The sequence below is a fragment of the Numenius arquata genome, chromosome 2, assembly GCF_964106895.1.
Source record: "Numenius arquata chromosome 2, bNumArq3.hap1.1, whole genome shotgun sequence".
Classification (NCBI taxonomy): domain Eukaryota; kingdom Metazoa; phylum Chordata; class Aves; order Charadriiformes; family Scolopacidae; genus Numenius; species Numenius arquata.
Genome location: NC_133577.1, coordinates 130,656,052 through 130,672,874, shown reverse-complemented (window position 1 = coordinate 130,672,874; position 16,823 = coordinate 130,656,052). Strand labels below are relative to the sequence as shown.

Sequence of the window (16,823 nt, the reverse complement as noted above, 5' to 3'; positions counted from 1 at the left end):
TTGAACACTTCCAGGGATGGTGCCTCAACCACCTCCCTGGGCAGCCCTTTCCAATGTCTGATAACTCTTTCAGTGAAAAAATTGTTCCTAATATCCAGCCTGAACCTCCCCTGGCGCAACTTGAGGCCATTTCCTCTTGTCCTGTTGCCCGTGACTTGGGAGAAGAGACCGACCCCCCCGGCTACACCCTCCTTTCAGGGAGTTGTAGAGAGCGAGAAGGTCTCCCCTCAGCCTCCTTTTCTCCAGGCTGAATAACCCTAGTTCCCTCAGCCTCTCCTCATAAGACTTGTTCTCCAGACCCCTCACCAGCCTTGTTGCTCTTCTCTGGACCCGCTCCAGCACCTCGATGTCTTTTTTGTGGTATTTCTTTTTTGTATCTACTATTTTTTTCCCAATCTATCATGGAATGCAATAGTGTCTGTTAACTTGTAGTAATCCTCCAGAGATAGAGCTGAGCCTACAAACACAGTGAATCCCAGCAACACCCTGTATCACGTACTGGGCACTCTGTAGAGTCTCTCATTTTGGAAGCTCATATAGACGGCGCTTATTTTGTAGAAAGAATTTGGAAAGAAATGTAGCACACCTTCCCTTTTTGTCACCTCAACCCCTAGGCAGTAAATCTTCATCTAAGATAATGAGAAGTACACAATTAGAAAATTAGCTAAAAAGTTATTCTTTTGGGATCCCAATAGTGAGGCTTTGACACTTTGTTTGTGACCTAGTTTCTTAACGCAGCAAGACTTCTGAGATTCTGCCATCTGTGCGTGTGCACCTGACAAATCTCAGAGAGGGCAAAGCAATCCCTCAAAGAGATTGCATCTTTTAATAGTTCTGCCCAAAATATTGCCGCGGGCCCGCACACATCCTCCGTTGCCTCACCAGCAAAGGAGAAGCACGGCATTCTTTTAGGGGTGATCAGTAGGTGGGAAGCTCTACACTAGTCTCACTACAAGTTGCAGATGGGTGGAAAGCTGAGGATACTCTAATGGAAAGAACTGGTGATGTGGTGGGGAGATGAGGCTGCTGAAGGTTAGAAAAACAGGCTAGGAAGTTTTAAGACGACAGCAGGACAGTCCTCACAGAAGGACTCGTTCAAAAATGGTTAGGCTATAAGGAATTAATTAATCCTTACCTCTATTTCTAAGTGAACACAGGTTGCAAGACCCTCTCTGGCAATTGATTCTATGGTGTCTCTCCCAAGTCCGTAGTGATAGCCACTGTATTTGTAGGTTGCTATAAACTTGCCCTGAAATTCAAAACACCAAGTATAATGACAAAGGAAATATTTTAAGGGCAATAACTTCCTTAGAGGATCATAATCACTCCGGATTTCCTTGCTTTCTCTCCCCACAAAGTTTCTCCCTGCCTAAATCATCAGTGATAATGAGGCCGATGGGAGCACAAAATTTGCAGGGAAGAGGAGCCAGTCAGTCCTGCGGGGTAGGGGCTCGTACATCGCTCATGGATAATAAAACACCAGCGTCTTGAAAACAAGCTGCTGACAGGTTACAGCTTTCATGGGTTATTCATTCACACTGTAAAGAAAGCAAGATCTAAAGCAAGGGGCATCCTTCTTCTGACATTGCATCAAACCATATGGCCGTGCCATATAAAATAGAAGATGCCAAAGAAAAAAGAGGACGGAAACAAATCTGCAAGGAGAATGCATAATTGGCCAAGAAATTTCAAAGTTAAAACCTGACAACAGAAACTTTGGTTCCCAGTAGTATGTCTAGAGAGATGTAAGCAGATTATATTATTTTAAAATTAAACTACTTGATTACTGAGAGTTATCATTAAAGACCAGATCAGTTGCTTAAGACTGCGTTGGCTCCCCCATTTGTGTATGTACAAATAATGAGCTCTGTTGTGGCTTTTCAAGCCAAAGTTTTATTGCAGGGAGCAAAAGGCATCAGAAACAGTAGCTGGAGGCACACTGCCTTCAGAGAGAAACACAATGCCTTCAGGGTGAATTTGCTAAACTTTAAAAGGCTGCATTCCTTGCAGGATTGCTGGAAGATTTTGAAAAAAAAAAGAAAAAAAAAAAAAAAGAAGAATAAAAAGATGGCAGCTATTTCAAGAGTTTTTCTTTCCTAGACACACAGTAGATATTTGCATATGGAAATAAGTTTATTTCTACATTATTCTACTGTTTAAAGATTCTTACTGACCATTATGCCCACTTAGTGGTTTCTATATATGCATAGAGAAGAAAAGACAGTGTAAATATACGATGAATTTGTGCTTTCTGTGTGTGAACTTAAGCCACATAACCATGAGTGAACAAGCACGCGCAGACACAAACTTAATGTTAAAAAAAACATAATATCAGACCTGGACAGAAAAGTTGAGTTTACTCTGGGAGTAGGAAATAGGCCTACTAGGATAGTAGTCAGGTACTTACAGTGGTCACCATTTTGTCAAATGCTTCTTGAGAAACGAAATAGTAATCAAGTCTGTTTTCTTCACCAAAGTAAGCTGCCCGGGTAGTGTGACAGGGACTGGAAGATATATGGTATAATAAAGAAATAACCTGTTTTCAATCACAGAAGCAGCTATGGAATGGGAGGGAGGGAAAGGGAGAATACTACAAATCATTTGATTTTTAAGAAGAGAAGAAATATGAGAAATATAAAGAGGTGCAAATCATATCACTAATGCCACATATTTGAAAGATTAACCCATAAATACAGAAAAAAAAAGTTTAAATGCAACATTACGTTTTGGCTATAAATCCCCCCCAACCCAGGATAGCCTGGACTGAAGCTGTCACAGCGCCCTGTAACAGAGAAATGATGAAACCATTTTTTCCCAGTTCTGTCAGCTTGTGGATGATATAAAGTAAAATCCTAAATACGGAAAAGGCGACTAGGAGCTAGGCTGAACTCTGAGGTTAAGAAAGAGATATAAAGACCAATCTTTAAATAGACCCTTAATAGCAAGGGAAGAAACAATCCTGAAACTGGGAAGATAAGTGGGATACAAGGCAGGAAAAGTAATTGCCTGCCACCACCTAAGGACAATCGGATAAACCTCAGACACGTGAGCCTACAACCGGGATGAAACACAAAAAAACCCCCCAAAAACCCAGCTAAGTCAATGCACTCAGCAATTTTAATTCAAAGTATGCAATGGGTCATGTTCTATCTTAGGAAATTATATTTTGCTACTTGTTTCTGCTTTGGTTTTCGTTTTAATTTTTCCATTGTAGGATAACAAAAGCGTGATGTGGAGCTTTGGCACTGATTCACAGTGACAATATTTTAACTCCTTGACTTCTGCTGGATTGTCCTGCAAAATACGGCAAAAATTATACCACCTAGTGGTATGCCACCTACCAGGCCATTTCTGTTCGTTTATTCAAGGTAGCTGAATTATAAACCATTAAGAAATTTAGTCTATAAGGCAGAGCTTGACAGATCTTAACTACCATGGGATTACAGGGTGCCACTTTAATTTTTACCAACAGGCTGTGGCAAATGAGAAGAGGGTGCTACACGTGGGCTCCGTAAAATTTCACTTCAAAGGTCTGATTTTCTTTAAGATATTATGAACGCATCCAGCTTTAAAGGTCAATCCTGAGCACTAGCCAGATGGTTTGAGGGTCCAATTTCACTTCATTTTTTTTGAAACACTTTTAAACATTACAACCCTTTTTAATTGCAAGGCCATGTTTACATTCAAACTGCCAGGGTATCTTGCATGAAATACATTTTTAATGAGTGGAATGTTTGAAATTTAAAAGTGTAAGCCATAAAATTGCTTAAATCTCCACTGAATAATTAAAATACAACTTTGCTTTATGGTTGCAATTTTCTGCTCTGTTAAGATTCTGTCTCTCTCCCTTTTTTTTCCTCCCTCATGCATAAAACTTTTAGGAAATAAAATACACAGTATAAAAACAATGCTCTTAAAAAAAACACAGAGTGCTTGGAAAATTTCAATGGGTGTTCAATTAGTTTGCAATTTCCAATCTAGTCTTTCAAACCATAGTAGTTGCTTTAAAGCAAGGCAAAAAGTCATTTTTCCAGTCACGTAACCTTCACAGATATTTTCTGAAAATTCATAGATTCATAGATTGGTCCAGGCCGGAAGGGACCTCCAAAGGTCATCTAGTCCGACCTCCCCGCAGTCAGCAGGGACACCCCCAACTAGACCAGGTTGCCCAGGGCCTCGTCGAGCTTCACCTTGAATATCTCAAGGGAAGGGGCCTCAACCACCTCCCTGGGCAACCTGTTCCACCACCCTCATAGTAAAGAACTTTTTCCTAATATCCAATCTAAATCTCCCCTTCTCCAACTTAAAACCATTGCCCCTCGTCCTGTCACCGCAGGCCTTTGTAAACAGACCCTCCCAAGCCTTCCTGTAGCCCCCCTCAGGTACTGGAAGGCCACTATTAGGTCTCCCCGGAGCCTCCTCTTCTCCAGGCTGAACAACACCAGCTCCCTCAGCCTGTCAAATATATTGTTCCTCTCCAAGCAAAACTTTAGTAAAAGGCGAAAGATTTATACGATCTGAAGAGAAACCAGAGTATGTCCTTTCAGCTTCCCAGTTTAATGATTTAATCCAGCAAGTGGCTATAATCTGGGTTTGGAGCAGACAGAAATACATATAGGCTTTTTCCCCGCGGTGTGTTACATTAGAGAAGGTGGCGACTACAAGACATCCCATCGACACGCAGAGCATGGTCCTGTGATACTAAAAACTCTGAGGAATCATAAAATAGACCCAGGTCCTACTGTGGCAAACACTGTACATGGGAAACTATGGCCAAAATCTGGTTAAAAATGAATGGATAAATTAATGTAATAAAAAAAATTGAGAAATCAGAGGAGAGACAATATGAGAGGAATACAGACCAGTGCTGAACAGCATGTGCTACGGGAACTATGAAAGTTAGGTACTTTAGGTCTGGTTTAAGTGGTACAAAAATTGGTCCATGCCCTGCTTTGCAGTCTTTTTTTTTTATATTCTGAAGAGATAAAAAATAGGTTACATTAGGAGGCAAGGAAGCTGGTGAGGGGTGTGGAGCACAAGTCCTGTGATGAGCGGCTAAGGGAACTGGGGGTGTTCAGCCTGGAGAAAAGGAGGCTGAGGGGAGACCTTCTCGCTCTCTACAACTCCCTGACAGGAGGGTGTAGCCGGGGGGGGTCGGTCTCTTCTCCCAAGGAACAGGCAATGGGACAAGAGGAAATGGCCTCAAGTTGCACCAGGGGAGGTTTAGGATGGATATTGGGAAAAAATTCTTCACCGAAAGGAGTATTAAGCTTTGGAAGAGGCTGCCCAGGGAAGTGGTGGAGTCACCATCCCTGGAGGTATTTAAAAGCCGGTCAGACATGGTGCTGAGGGACATGGGTTAGTGGTGGGTTTTGGCAGTGTTGGGTTGATGGTTGGACTCGATGATCTTAAAGGTCCCTTCCAACCTGGACAATTCTATGATTCTACTTTGAAGAATGGAATGGGTGGACAAGAGGAACCTTATAACGGCCTTCCAGTACCTGAAAGCGGCCTACAGGAGAGATGGGGAGAGATTCTTTGTCAGGGAATGTAGTAATAGGACAAGGGGCAATACTTTTAAATTGAAAGACAGGAGATTTAGATTAGATCTTAGAAAGAAATTCTTTGCTGTGAGGGTGGTGAGACCCTGGCCCAGGTTGCCCAGAGAAGCTGTGGCTGCCCCATCCCTGGCGGTGTTCAAGGCCAGGCTTTGAGCAACCTGGTCTGGTGGGAGGTGTCCCTGCCCATGGCAGGGGGGTTGGAATGAGATGATCTTTAAGGTCCCTTCCGACCTAAACCATTCTATGATTCTAATTTTACCTAATTTTAGGTAACAGATAGTGGTGATCTAACTCAGCCAGGCTTCCTGCCTACTGTGCATTGAAAATAGGTAGATACCTCAGGGTAGTGATTCACAAAGGCTGAATGTCCCTTGGAAATTTTCTCTCCACTAAATACAGAGGGAGCCCAAGGCAGTGAGGAGTGTAATTCAGGCCCTTCAGATTGGGAGAATTAGTCTTCCCAGCAGGTGGTGAAGGCTGAAAGGTGCCATTTGCTTTGATAATGCTACTCACAGGATAATAAACGGGGCCAGCAATTGCACTCGCTTCCTTTCCCAGCTTCTGGATGCAGCCTGCACACGCATCCTAATGTGTTTATATGCAAGTACATCACAAAAATTAAGAGAAATGCATACCTATCTGAACAGATGCTTAGGTTGAGGGGCATTAGTGAGCGTAGATAGAACAGATCAATAAAAGGAGCACTAAATGACACATTTTTGTTTGCTGTTCACCTTTGAAAAGAACATGATAATTTAAATAGCTTTTTTTTTTTTTTTTAACAACGTGTTTGATGACTTCAGGCAATCAAGCCCTGGGAAGAGATAAAATGCATGGCAATGAACATTTATAGGTTGTCTTTAACTTTTAACTTCTTTAAAAAAAAAAAAAAAAAGAAAAAAAAACCAGCAGCAATTCTAGCCTTGATCACTTGATGGTTTTTTTTAAACTTAGGGAGCAAACTTACCCGTATCTGAAGAAATTGTTGAACTGTCTGCAGATCTTATGAGTAAGCTCTCTCTTACCACAGGCCAGAGGACCAACTAATACCAGCATGGGGTAGGGAGTATCCAGACTAGGTAAAGTGCTGCAAGAAAGGAAAACAAGGAGCAGTGACACTACCTACAAACGAAGTCTTCAGCCACTTTGTATAAAGCTTCTGCAGAGACTTTAACATCACTTCAACTAATCCCATCCGTCTATCACGCTATTCACAGCGTTCACAAAAATCAGGAGAAGCGTGTGCTCAGTTTGAGATGCTCTAAACATAAAAATAGCACAAAAATACCGCATTAAAGACCCCTGGGGCTCTTTTGCAAAAGGAATAATGTTATGTCTACTATAATCTTTTCCGATTTATAGCCTTTTCTAAAGCTCCCTCTGCAGTTACGGTGTTGCTGGGATTTGTTTAAGAGTTTTCCAAGTCTATGGCAGAGATGGTAATATTTTAATGATCAGGATAATAAGCTTAGCATGAACCTGGACTCAGTCCTACAAACCTTTACGCACTCCTGCGTATAATCTTGCTGACCTCCATGGCCTTGCCAGATGAAGGCGAAAATTTGTAAAGGACTCTTCAATTCAATATGATAAAAAACACTACGATCCTTAAAACTCCGCTGAACACAAATAATGCTACAATAAAAGAAGCCAAAGTGCTGGAAAAATACAAAGCCCTCCATTTTTCTCCATGCTGAGCAGATGGTTAGATCCTCAGATTTCCACCTCCAGCTGTATATCCTAGAATGAATGGCATTTCTGCACCTTCGAGTGTCCAGCAATTTATTTAGACAGCTAAAAATGGAATACAACTTCGGAGCCTCATTTTTAAATCTCAGCTAGATCTTCAGATTACGCCACTTGATAATATGTCAGAAATAGTTGAAATAATTTCGAACCCTCTTATTTTTAACTAATAAATAGTTTAAACTAATATATAATTTTAATTAAATTTAAATTTTAAAGTGGAAGAAAACCACAAATATGTGTTAAGCTTCCATTTAATGTCATTTAAAATAGGTGAACACAAATTCCTGAAAACACAGTATATTTATTTTACTTTTTCTCTTACAAGTAATTAACTGTATAAAAAGTAATGATAACCATCCAACACAAGCATGGAGGAAAAAGATGTCAAAGTAATGGCTTTACTCCTATTTTAGGTTCAGCAAATCAGTTCTATTTTGTACCAGAATATATGTATATAATGGGGCTTGATGCTTCAGAATTGCTAAGATAATAATGCAATTCAGTCTCCTAATTCTCCTATGGAGTACTATCCTCACAGAAGAAATAACAGATACACCTAATAAATTAAGAGACCAGCTCGAATCTGTATGTATATGCTGCTACTAAACTGCAAAATGAACCCAGACCCTGGTTCAGTGTTCCATCCACTGGATGATTTTAAAGCAAGACTGTTGGGAGATTTAAGGATTTTTTTACTTTGCCAACTGGTGACATTTACAAAACATTAGACAACGTGAGCACAAGAAGCTTATTAACACAATACATTTAAAATACTGGAGAAGGTAAAAATACATTTTTAAAACCCTTATCTGAATTTGTTAGGTTGTGACATTCTGTTCAATTCAAGAAATATCTTCCTCCTCTCTTGATTATTTGAGCTCTTCAGATTGTCTTTCCCTTTTTCTAACACTTGTGGTAAGGAAAAGATCAGTTTAAGTCAACGTGATCCCAGTGACAGTTGCGGAAACTACAAGTGCATTATTATAAATAAACCATTTCAAAGGTGGGAATTCCAGGAAACACCTTTAGTGAGTAGAGATTCAAAATTTATCATGACATATGCAGAAAGGGTCGTCTTCTTGCTCAAGGCCATGCCCTTCATGAATAATGATGTCGAGGCAGGTCTGTGAAGACAAAACCCTTACCTTCAACGTAGTTTTAATATAGTCCTTCTCCATGCACAGACCCTGTTACATGCTTGGAAATTGTAGAATTCCTCTGTCATCTTTTCTTCTACAAGGAAGTGCTACATCCAGCAATGATACAATATATCTTTACTTGACATGATTATACTTGGAATTCAAATACCCTTAAATAAATTCCCGCTGCTCGGATTTATTATTTCAAATAAATTCCTCGGATTTATTATTTTACCAGAAGTACACAGAGAACATTTCCCTAAAACTATCTCTCATTACGTCACCACTTACTGGTTCTCAAAAGTAAGACTAAAAGTTTTGGGTTTCCTACTTCTTGGCTCATTTAATGGGCATCTTTCAAATTTCTTTGGCGAGTACGGGAATACACCGCTGTGCAAGATTAATAGATTTCAAGGCCAGAAGGGACTCCTGTGATCGTCTGCTCAGACTCCCCTCATCACACAGGCAACAGGATTTCTCCGATTTAGTCCCTGTTTCAAGCCTGATACCTGAGGTTCCGTTAGAGCATATTTTAATTAAAAACGTTCCAGTTGTGGAGAATTCTTGGTACCCTTGGTAAACTGTTCCAATGGTTAATTACCTTCATTGTTAAAAATAATCATGCTCTATTTCTTCTCTGAATGAATTTATCCTCAGTGGCCAGATACCAAGTCTCATCGTGTACTTGCCCAATAGACTGAAGAGCCCTCTGTTATTCAATTTCTGCTTCCCATGTAGCAGTTATAACTACGATCGAGCTACCTTTTTACATGTCACATGCATTTATAGTAGAGCAAAAATACACATAATAATTGTTCAGTGGTGTGTTACCATGTAATTAAAGATAGAATCTTTAGGCACATAGAGAGAGGAAATGGCATAAGAAACTTAATGTTTTCTGACTCCAGAGTATGCAACAATGTAACTTTTTGCTTTCTTTTCGGGTTTTATTTTTAATAGAGATATTACTAAACCAGAAATAATTATAATCTCATCTAAAAATATAGACGCAAACGAACTATACCCATTTAGTTCCAATAAGCATTTTATACTGTAGAAGACCGCAACGCAGCTTCATTAGGAAGATTTCATTAATGACTGTGTTGTGTGCTTTCCAGCTGAGCATGGGCAAACATTCAAAGTATCATTAACAATTTTGGTGAGTACCATAAATGCTGATCTGTGTGTTTTTATATGTTTGTGTATGCAATACCTCTGACAGAAGACAGAATTGTTTCTTTCCAGCAATGAAGACACACACACCATCCAAGAAACAAATATTTAAATAGAGCCTGTGCCTCCATTGGAAGAAATCCATGCCTTTAGGTAAAACTATTGTGCTTTTCTTTTTAAGAAATCTCCAACCCTGAAAAACAGTAAATAAATCTTCAGGGTTTGGTTTTTTTTTAATAAGCTGTTAAGAATTCGCAGAGCTATCATCACCATGGGGGACGGTTCTTGTCTTTCATCCACAAACCCAGAAAACACAACACTCGCAATAAAGATATTATAAAAATATAAATTTTTGAGTTACTAAATCATGGATCTTAAGTCAAGTTACTCAGTATGAATTAGGATGTCCAAAATGGTGCTAAAACAGGGTGTGGGGCACAAACGTTGATCTCAGTGCCCACTGTAGCCAATATAATAATAAAGCCGATATTATAATAAAAGTATATTTCACAGTATCTTCCATCAGAGTACGGCAATGCATTTTCCAAGAGTTCATCAAGCAAATATCATAACACATCTGCAGAGCAGCAAAGTACGGCTATTTCCATTTTCTAGATGAGAAATGAGACTGAGAGAAGTCACCTGGCAATGGCGACATTGGGAAAAGAACATAGATTTGTCTCTCCCTTCTGTGTTTTACGTGGCAGTCAGCGTCATCTCCTCCCAAAGGCAGTAAGAGCTGGACTTCCCTATGTGCAAACTTGAAAAGTTCACCTTATGAATATAAAACATGCCCCAAAGCCACAAAATAAAGCCATTTTCTTCACAATGGGATGCCAATAGTGCGAAGAGGAGGAGTAAGTAGAATAAGAAGAAGGTATGTTTTACAGCTGTCTTCTGCCTCTAGAGATTTTTAAATTGCCTTCGGGTATTGATAGAAATTTCGCATCTTTCATTTATGGTGCAAATGGCCATCTGTTTCAACAGATTGTTTAAAAGAAACGGAGCTGCGGACAATCTGTCTCAGACTTTAGAGGTGAATGACTAACTTCATTTCATAATCAATTTCAACCAAATAAGATTTGCCTAATTTCCAGACTGCTCCCAGAATACTATGGAACGTCTCTTCTTCGTTAGGTTAATTTAGAGGTGGGAGAGGGACAGAAAAAATGTCCCTCTAAATACGACAACCTATTCTGCTTTACTTGAGTGCCACCCTCAGGAGCTGAGGCGAAGTGGAGGTAAAACTCCACTGGAGGTAAAACTCACCTGTCAAGGATTCTCTGGGGCTGCAGCACGTTGTACATAACGTGAGTTCTATGATCTTCAGCAGCCAGGACTTCTGGAGGAGGATCGCATTTATTCACAGCAGCAACCTGTTGCCACGGTTTGGGGGCAAAAGGAAGAAGAGCAGTGATGTAATTGTTTCCAGCTGCAACGACGCTGCGCAGATCACCGTGAATAATGACGGCTTCGTATTTATGAGGGTCACTCTTTGTATTCGGGTTGCCTGTGAGGACCCCACTACATAAATCTTTTCAGGGGATTTAAGCACAATTTGATAGATGGGTGGAAGGCAGCCAGATGTAGCTACCTTTAATATATTCAACCTTTTACTGGAAAGAAAACAGGATGCCACATAAGATGCAAAGTAATTTTGCTTAGGTTTTAATTATCCATTAATTTGCATCCTCTCAGTGCTGGTGGAAGATGCCAAACTAAAATCCTCAGAGACTGAAGCCATTCATTTATTAGCCAGAAAAGGAACAGAACGGGCATTAACAAAGTAAGCAAACTGCAATTTTCTCCTGACGATGCATTTCTGTCTTTCCTGGGAGAAAGAGCACTCAAATTCCAAGGGTTCCCTCCATCCATTCTGTTGAAAGCTCTATTGAGGGTACTGACCACTAATGGGTTGTACATTTTTTGGTATTATTTTTGGTGGAACAGGAGTGGTTTTACTTTAAGTAAAACATTTAGGACTCAGGACCCAATATCCACATTATTTTGGGAGGAGTTGGGGAAGGGAGCTCATTTCACTCTTGCTTTCATTTGGTTTTTGGTCTCAGTTAGTGGCTGGAAGCACAATTGGGTGCATTCTGGTGCACATCATCTGGTTAAGGGTAGTCCAAAAGAAGTCTAGGTCATACGTTGCCAAGACTGTTCTATTGGCAATGAGAACCAAGCGTGGCAAGTTGGGCAACTGGGAGTTTCACTTCAAAATTACATTCTGACCTAAACTATAAGATATCTGTATATCCATTTTGTGTGTTCCTTGAACACTAGACCTGCTGCCCCCAAATTCAGTTTGACGAGAGAGTTTATGAGGCCAGAGTAGATTTCCTAAAACAAACTGAGGTGAGGATTTGCTGAAATTATTTTAATCATTCAAAAGTGAAGTGTTGGTCTAAACTAGTCATCCAGGCTTACTTTTACAGCCCACAGAGAAGGAAAAATTTCTTTAATATATTCAAAATTTTATTGGAAGGAAAACAGATTGCCACATAAGACCAAGAGTAAGATCAAGGTCTTGGGAAGGTGGGGTAAATTACACCCTGTCCCTGAAATTACAAGTCCCTTCTCTGTGTTCATGATAGAGAGACCCTGGCATTAAAGAAGAACCCTAATATTTACGCAGCTAAAGATAGGAGTGATGAATTTTTTCATTTCAGGATCATTTTTAAAGGATAATTCCCTGAAATCCAACCCTAGTTGGCAGCTATTAATCCTAACAGTTCTAGCATGGCTTGAGCCCAAATACTACACGCAGCAACAAAATTACAGTAAAAGAGGCACAAGAGGGAAAGGTTTCTATTACAATAGAAAGTTACCGTAAACGCTCTGAGCAGGGTTTTTTGGGGAGATTTAAAACTGAAAACTCTATGGAGTAGAATGGGAAACAAGCACCATTATAACTTTCAGAGTCACACCCAAATGACTCCAAAGCTACATTTGCAAGCACAGCTTTTGTATATTCTCTATTTAGAAAAATTCCAGAATGATATGATGTTTACATACCTTTTCTTCCACTGAAATCTTCTTCAGATCCAGATCTGTTAGTTGGAGCAACATGAAAATCACCGAGAGCCAATAATCTGTCTGCTCCTGAAGGACAAAGTTTCCACTTGAACATAAAGTACTTCACCTCATCAATCAAATATTTAATATCGGTTGAAATTAATTTGGCCTTAATATAATGCAACATAAAAAGCTTTTTCACCCTGAAGGATGTCAATACACTGTACAGATTGGCCCCCCACCACAAGCTTAGTTTCTGCAGTAAAAGCTCATAGTTGTTCAAAACTCTGCAACTACCTTATTTAAAAGGTCAAGATGGGAATTTAAAAATCACCACCACACCCACTGGAACACTAGGAAGGACCTAGGAAGAACCGAAAGTGTTATCCATACTGGGATTATGCAGTAAACTATGATTAATACTTCTACCTTACTAGTACTATAGGAAGTTTAAAAGAGAATTTGCATTAAAATTTCATCCTAAGATAGGTTGTTAAGTCTGAGACAATAAAAAAACTAATTAAAAATCAAATTTAAAAGCTGACACTGACAAGTTCATGAAGCTTCTTAGTTCTAAAAAGTCAGGTCCTGTTAAAACAACTGAAATCCAGACAGCTGTCTTAAGATCATTGTTGCATGTGTAAGGTATTAGAACAGTAATCAAAAGGAAGAAGATAAAACTTTGCTTAGGGGAAGGACATCTAAACCGAAAACGGTCTTCAGATTAAGGAGGACCAGAGGCAGCCTATTTCGGGTATTTTTTCATGCTAATTTCATTGCGTGCCACGACAGACCGTTCTCATGGAAGCCAATACAAAACTGGCAATTACAGGAAGGAGAAGTTAAACCCTGAACCTTTTCCTTCTCTCTGACACTGGAAATAACTGTAAAATTCAGACACAATTTAGAAATCACAAAAGTCGGAATAGAACCATCTTTTGATCACTCAGAACAAATTACAAATGCAAAGTCAGAATTTCTGATATTTTAAAAATGTCATTGTTGTTGATAAAATGGATGTTTAATTCATTAATTGAGGAATATTATGGGAGCCATAAATGAGAACTGAGCAAATCCTAAAGAAGAAAACAAGATACAGATTCCAGAGACACGTGATTTAAAAGGGGTACTATTGAGTTCCTTTGAGCTTTTCTCAGGAACAAATGAGAACAGACTTTCAAGGCAAACAAAACAGGGCTCTCTTTCCCAACAAAAACCCATAAATGGATTCACAAATGGAATTAATAAAACTCATGGATTTGCTATGCAGATATTAAACATCACGATTCACACGCAGGTTTGGTTCAGACAATGTTCCCACACAAAGGTGGGTAAACATTCCAGGGAAACCATCACTCATTATTTCTTGTACTCGTTCCCTGAAATGACCTGGCCACTCTCAGAGGCCGAAACTGAGGCTAATTGGATTCTGGTGTGATGGAAAACAGCAGTTCTAGGTTCTTATTTTTGGCTTCATCTTTAGTTCTTTCTTACCTGTATAGGATTTTTTAAAAGATTTAAAACTCTGAGGAGAGGCAGATCTTCAATATATTCAAGTTCACGCAGCTCAGCAATCTAATTAGTGACAGAAACAGAGCATAAATCAGCAGCAACAGAATCCACGATAACTATGGGAAAAAAACCCCACCCTATTTTAATCCCTGCTCTTAAAATCTGGACATAAAAAAAAAATTCATTATACTCACAAAATGGGTATACATGTTAACTGCATTCAATGAGGCTCTTCTAGTCACAAAAGGCAGACAACTTGGATGTTAGCTGGAGAAGCAGCATAATGCAGACAGCAATTTCAAACCACCTGCGTTTTTCCAGTTCTTTCAAATGTCAAGCCCTAACACATTTAGCTTTTATGTGGCTGATGTGCTTAAGCGAGGCAATTCTACAGTTATATTTGCGCTTCAGTTGACTAGGAAAAAAAAATAAATCCTTCTAAGAGTTTTTCTCTGGAGCTCAAGTTCATCCTGCCCCACTTGCAGTACTTGACTGAAAAGCATCAGCAGAGTTGTCCTCGGCTGTCTGTGTCCAGAGGGTGACGCAGTCACCTAAAGTCTCCTCCATGTCCAGAGGGTGATGCAGTCACCTAAAGTCTCCTCCATCCACAAAGGAAACCCCACCTGGCTGCACTCAGGCACATCAGATAAGCATTAGAAGTTACATGGGATTAGTCAAAGTCATGCTAGACTCTGAGCGAACAGTTGTAATTAAAACAAAACGGGTCAAATGGAATTCAAGTCACTTCATTTTAGCCATCTGTTAAGTTAGCCCAAGTCAGTTGCTTTAATTCACTTTATAATCAGTGGGGAGAGGCAGTTCCAGAGGTCACCTAATCTACAGTAGGCTGGGATGAATTGCCTCGTCGGGATAGCTGGTTTTCCTCCGCTGCTGAAAGACTGAACCCAAAAGACTTCAGATTCTATCCCTAACTTACACTCCTCTTATGTAAAGTGTCTAAAAACATAAATCTCAACTATAGCCTACCCAATATTCATTCTGAGATAAGAAGAAGCCCACTGTGGAACAGTTTTGATCAAGTTAGATGCTGTTTGGATGGGTTTCCTAAATAAATCACAGAATGCCAACTGTCAACTTTTAAAAATTACTCAACATGTATACGAGAGACATGGTTTGCAGATAAACCTCTTGTGCATTTTTGAAAAACCAAGCGTTTAAGTTCTGGGTGGTAGTGAGCTGAAGTAACTCAGATCTTTCTGTGTTAATTACTTAAAATTCTCTTCAAATTATTCTTCAGAAGGAAACGTTCAAAAAAATGGTGACTCATTAAACAGTTTCAATAACATCATTAAAAGAGGCAAATTTTGATGAGCTAAAGTTAATAGCTTTTGCGTGCCGTAAAGAACACTGGAAACTATATGAGGCAATGGAAGTGGTGTTATTAATGCTAATAGCAACCATACTATTAGCTGGTTTCCTGCCTAGTGCAATTGATGTACCTTTAAATGTCAACCTGAACACAGTGAGAAAAAGAATTCACAGTGTCTTGAGTTAAATCCTGTATATGTATCTTGCAAGTGGGGGAAAAAGACAGAAAATGTTCAATTCCTGGTTTATATTTTTATTTCTTATTTTCTTAGATATTTTTTTTTCACATACAGATCTGTCTGATGTCAAAATGATTCATGAATTGACGATCTTTTCAGTTAAGGATCCTGGAAGCTCAATATCAAAAGTATAATGTATATATGGCTTGGGTTTCAAAATTCAAATACAAATCACTTGGATTGTATCCTTGTACTTCCACTGAAAATTCTGCTGCATAACAAAAGCCAGTTTACAATAGAGTACATGCAGTTCTGCCTTACAGGAAGTTTCCAGCTGAGAGCTCAGAAGAATCTGGGGTCATAAAATTGGGCCGAGAGATATTAGCAAACCCTCCTGAGGCCTGGCAGTAGAAAAGCTGTGATGTAAGTAAAGATCCTCAAGAATAATCAAGCTGAAAAAGCCGCATACTCATCCCTATCTTATCCACTCAAGGGAGCACTGTTAGTTCTTTATGGATGTGAGCACTAAATACCACAGAAGTGATACCTACATAAAGATAAACCCATCTAGAGATATTAAATAAGGCCTGAGGAGTACACTATCAATCAACATGTGAAACAGTACTGGAGTGAAACACCAAAGGAAAAAATGTCATCTTTTCTAATATTCATTCCTTGCAGTGCTGTAAGATTTTTTGATTAAGCCTTAAAGGGATTGAATTTTAGAGAAAAATAAATAAATTATGCATTCTTAGAAAAAGCTGACATCAATATTAACTATGCTACCTGGTTATCCTCTAGGTCGATCACCTCTAGTAGATCATGTTCCTCCAAGCCTTCTAGACTAGATATTTTATTGCTAGATAGGTCTAGCTTCTGTAGAGTTTTCAAGCTGTCCAGCCCAGTTATCTTCTCAATCTGGTTAGAGCTCTGAGAAGAAATGAAAGCACAAAAACTGTTGATAAAGTTCTACAGATGGAAAACAACATTCCTGAGGAAGAACGGAGTTCACTTTATTATTGAGAATCCTATTACAAAGACGCCTGTTATGAATTAGCCCCATCTTCATCTTGAAATGACATATTACAGCTGTCCGTACTGCTCAAGGAAAAAAGAATCAACCATCTTCTGATTAGCTTGTCTTCAACTCACCTTGAAGAGCT

At 39.4% G+C, this 16,823-nt stretch overlaps 1 protein-coding gene and 1 pseudogene across 2 annotated transcripts in view; both read right to left on the bottom strand.

Moving 5' to 3' along the window:
* The window catches only part of LRGUK (leucine rich repeats and guanylate kinase domain containing), a 59,131-nt gene that overhangs the window by 30,547 nt on the left and 11,761 nt on the right, over positions 1-16,823 (bottom strand). For both annotated transcript variants that reach the window (XM_074168645.1, XM_074168646.1), the window contains exons 7-13: positions 16,447-16,590; positions 14,135-14,215; positions 12,641-12,727; positions 10,892-10,998; positions 6,529-6,648; positions 2,408-2,504; positions 1,136-1,249 (exon numbers count right to left, since the gene is read on the bottom strand). In XM_074168645.1, coding sequence (XP_074024746.1) covers positions 1,136-1,249; positions 2,408-2,504; positions 6,529-6,648; positions 10,892-10,998; positions 12,641-12,727; positions 14,135-14,215; positions 16,447-16,590 — 750 coding nt within the window. The remainder of the gene's footprint in view (positions 1-1,135; positions 1,250-2,407; positions 2,505-6,528; positions 6,649-10,891; positions 10,999-12,640; positions 12,728-14,134; positions 14,216-16,446; positions 16,591-16,823) is intronic.
* On the bottom strand, positions 4,464-4,531 carry LOC141462711 (U5 spliceosomal RNA; annotated as a pseudogene).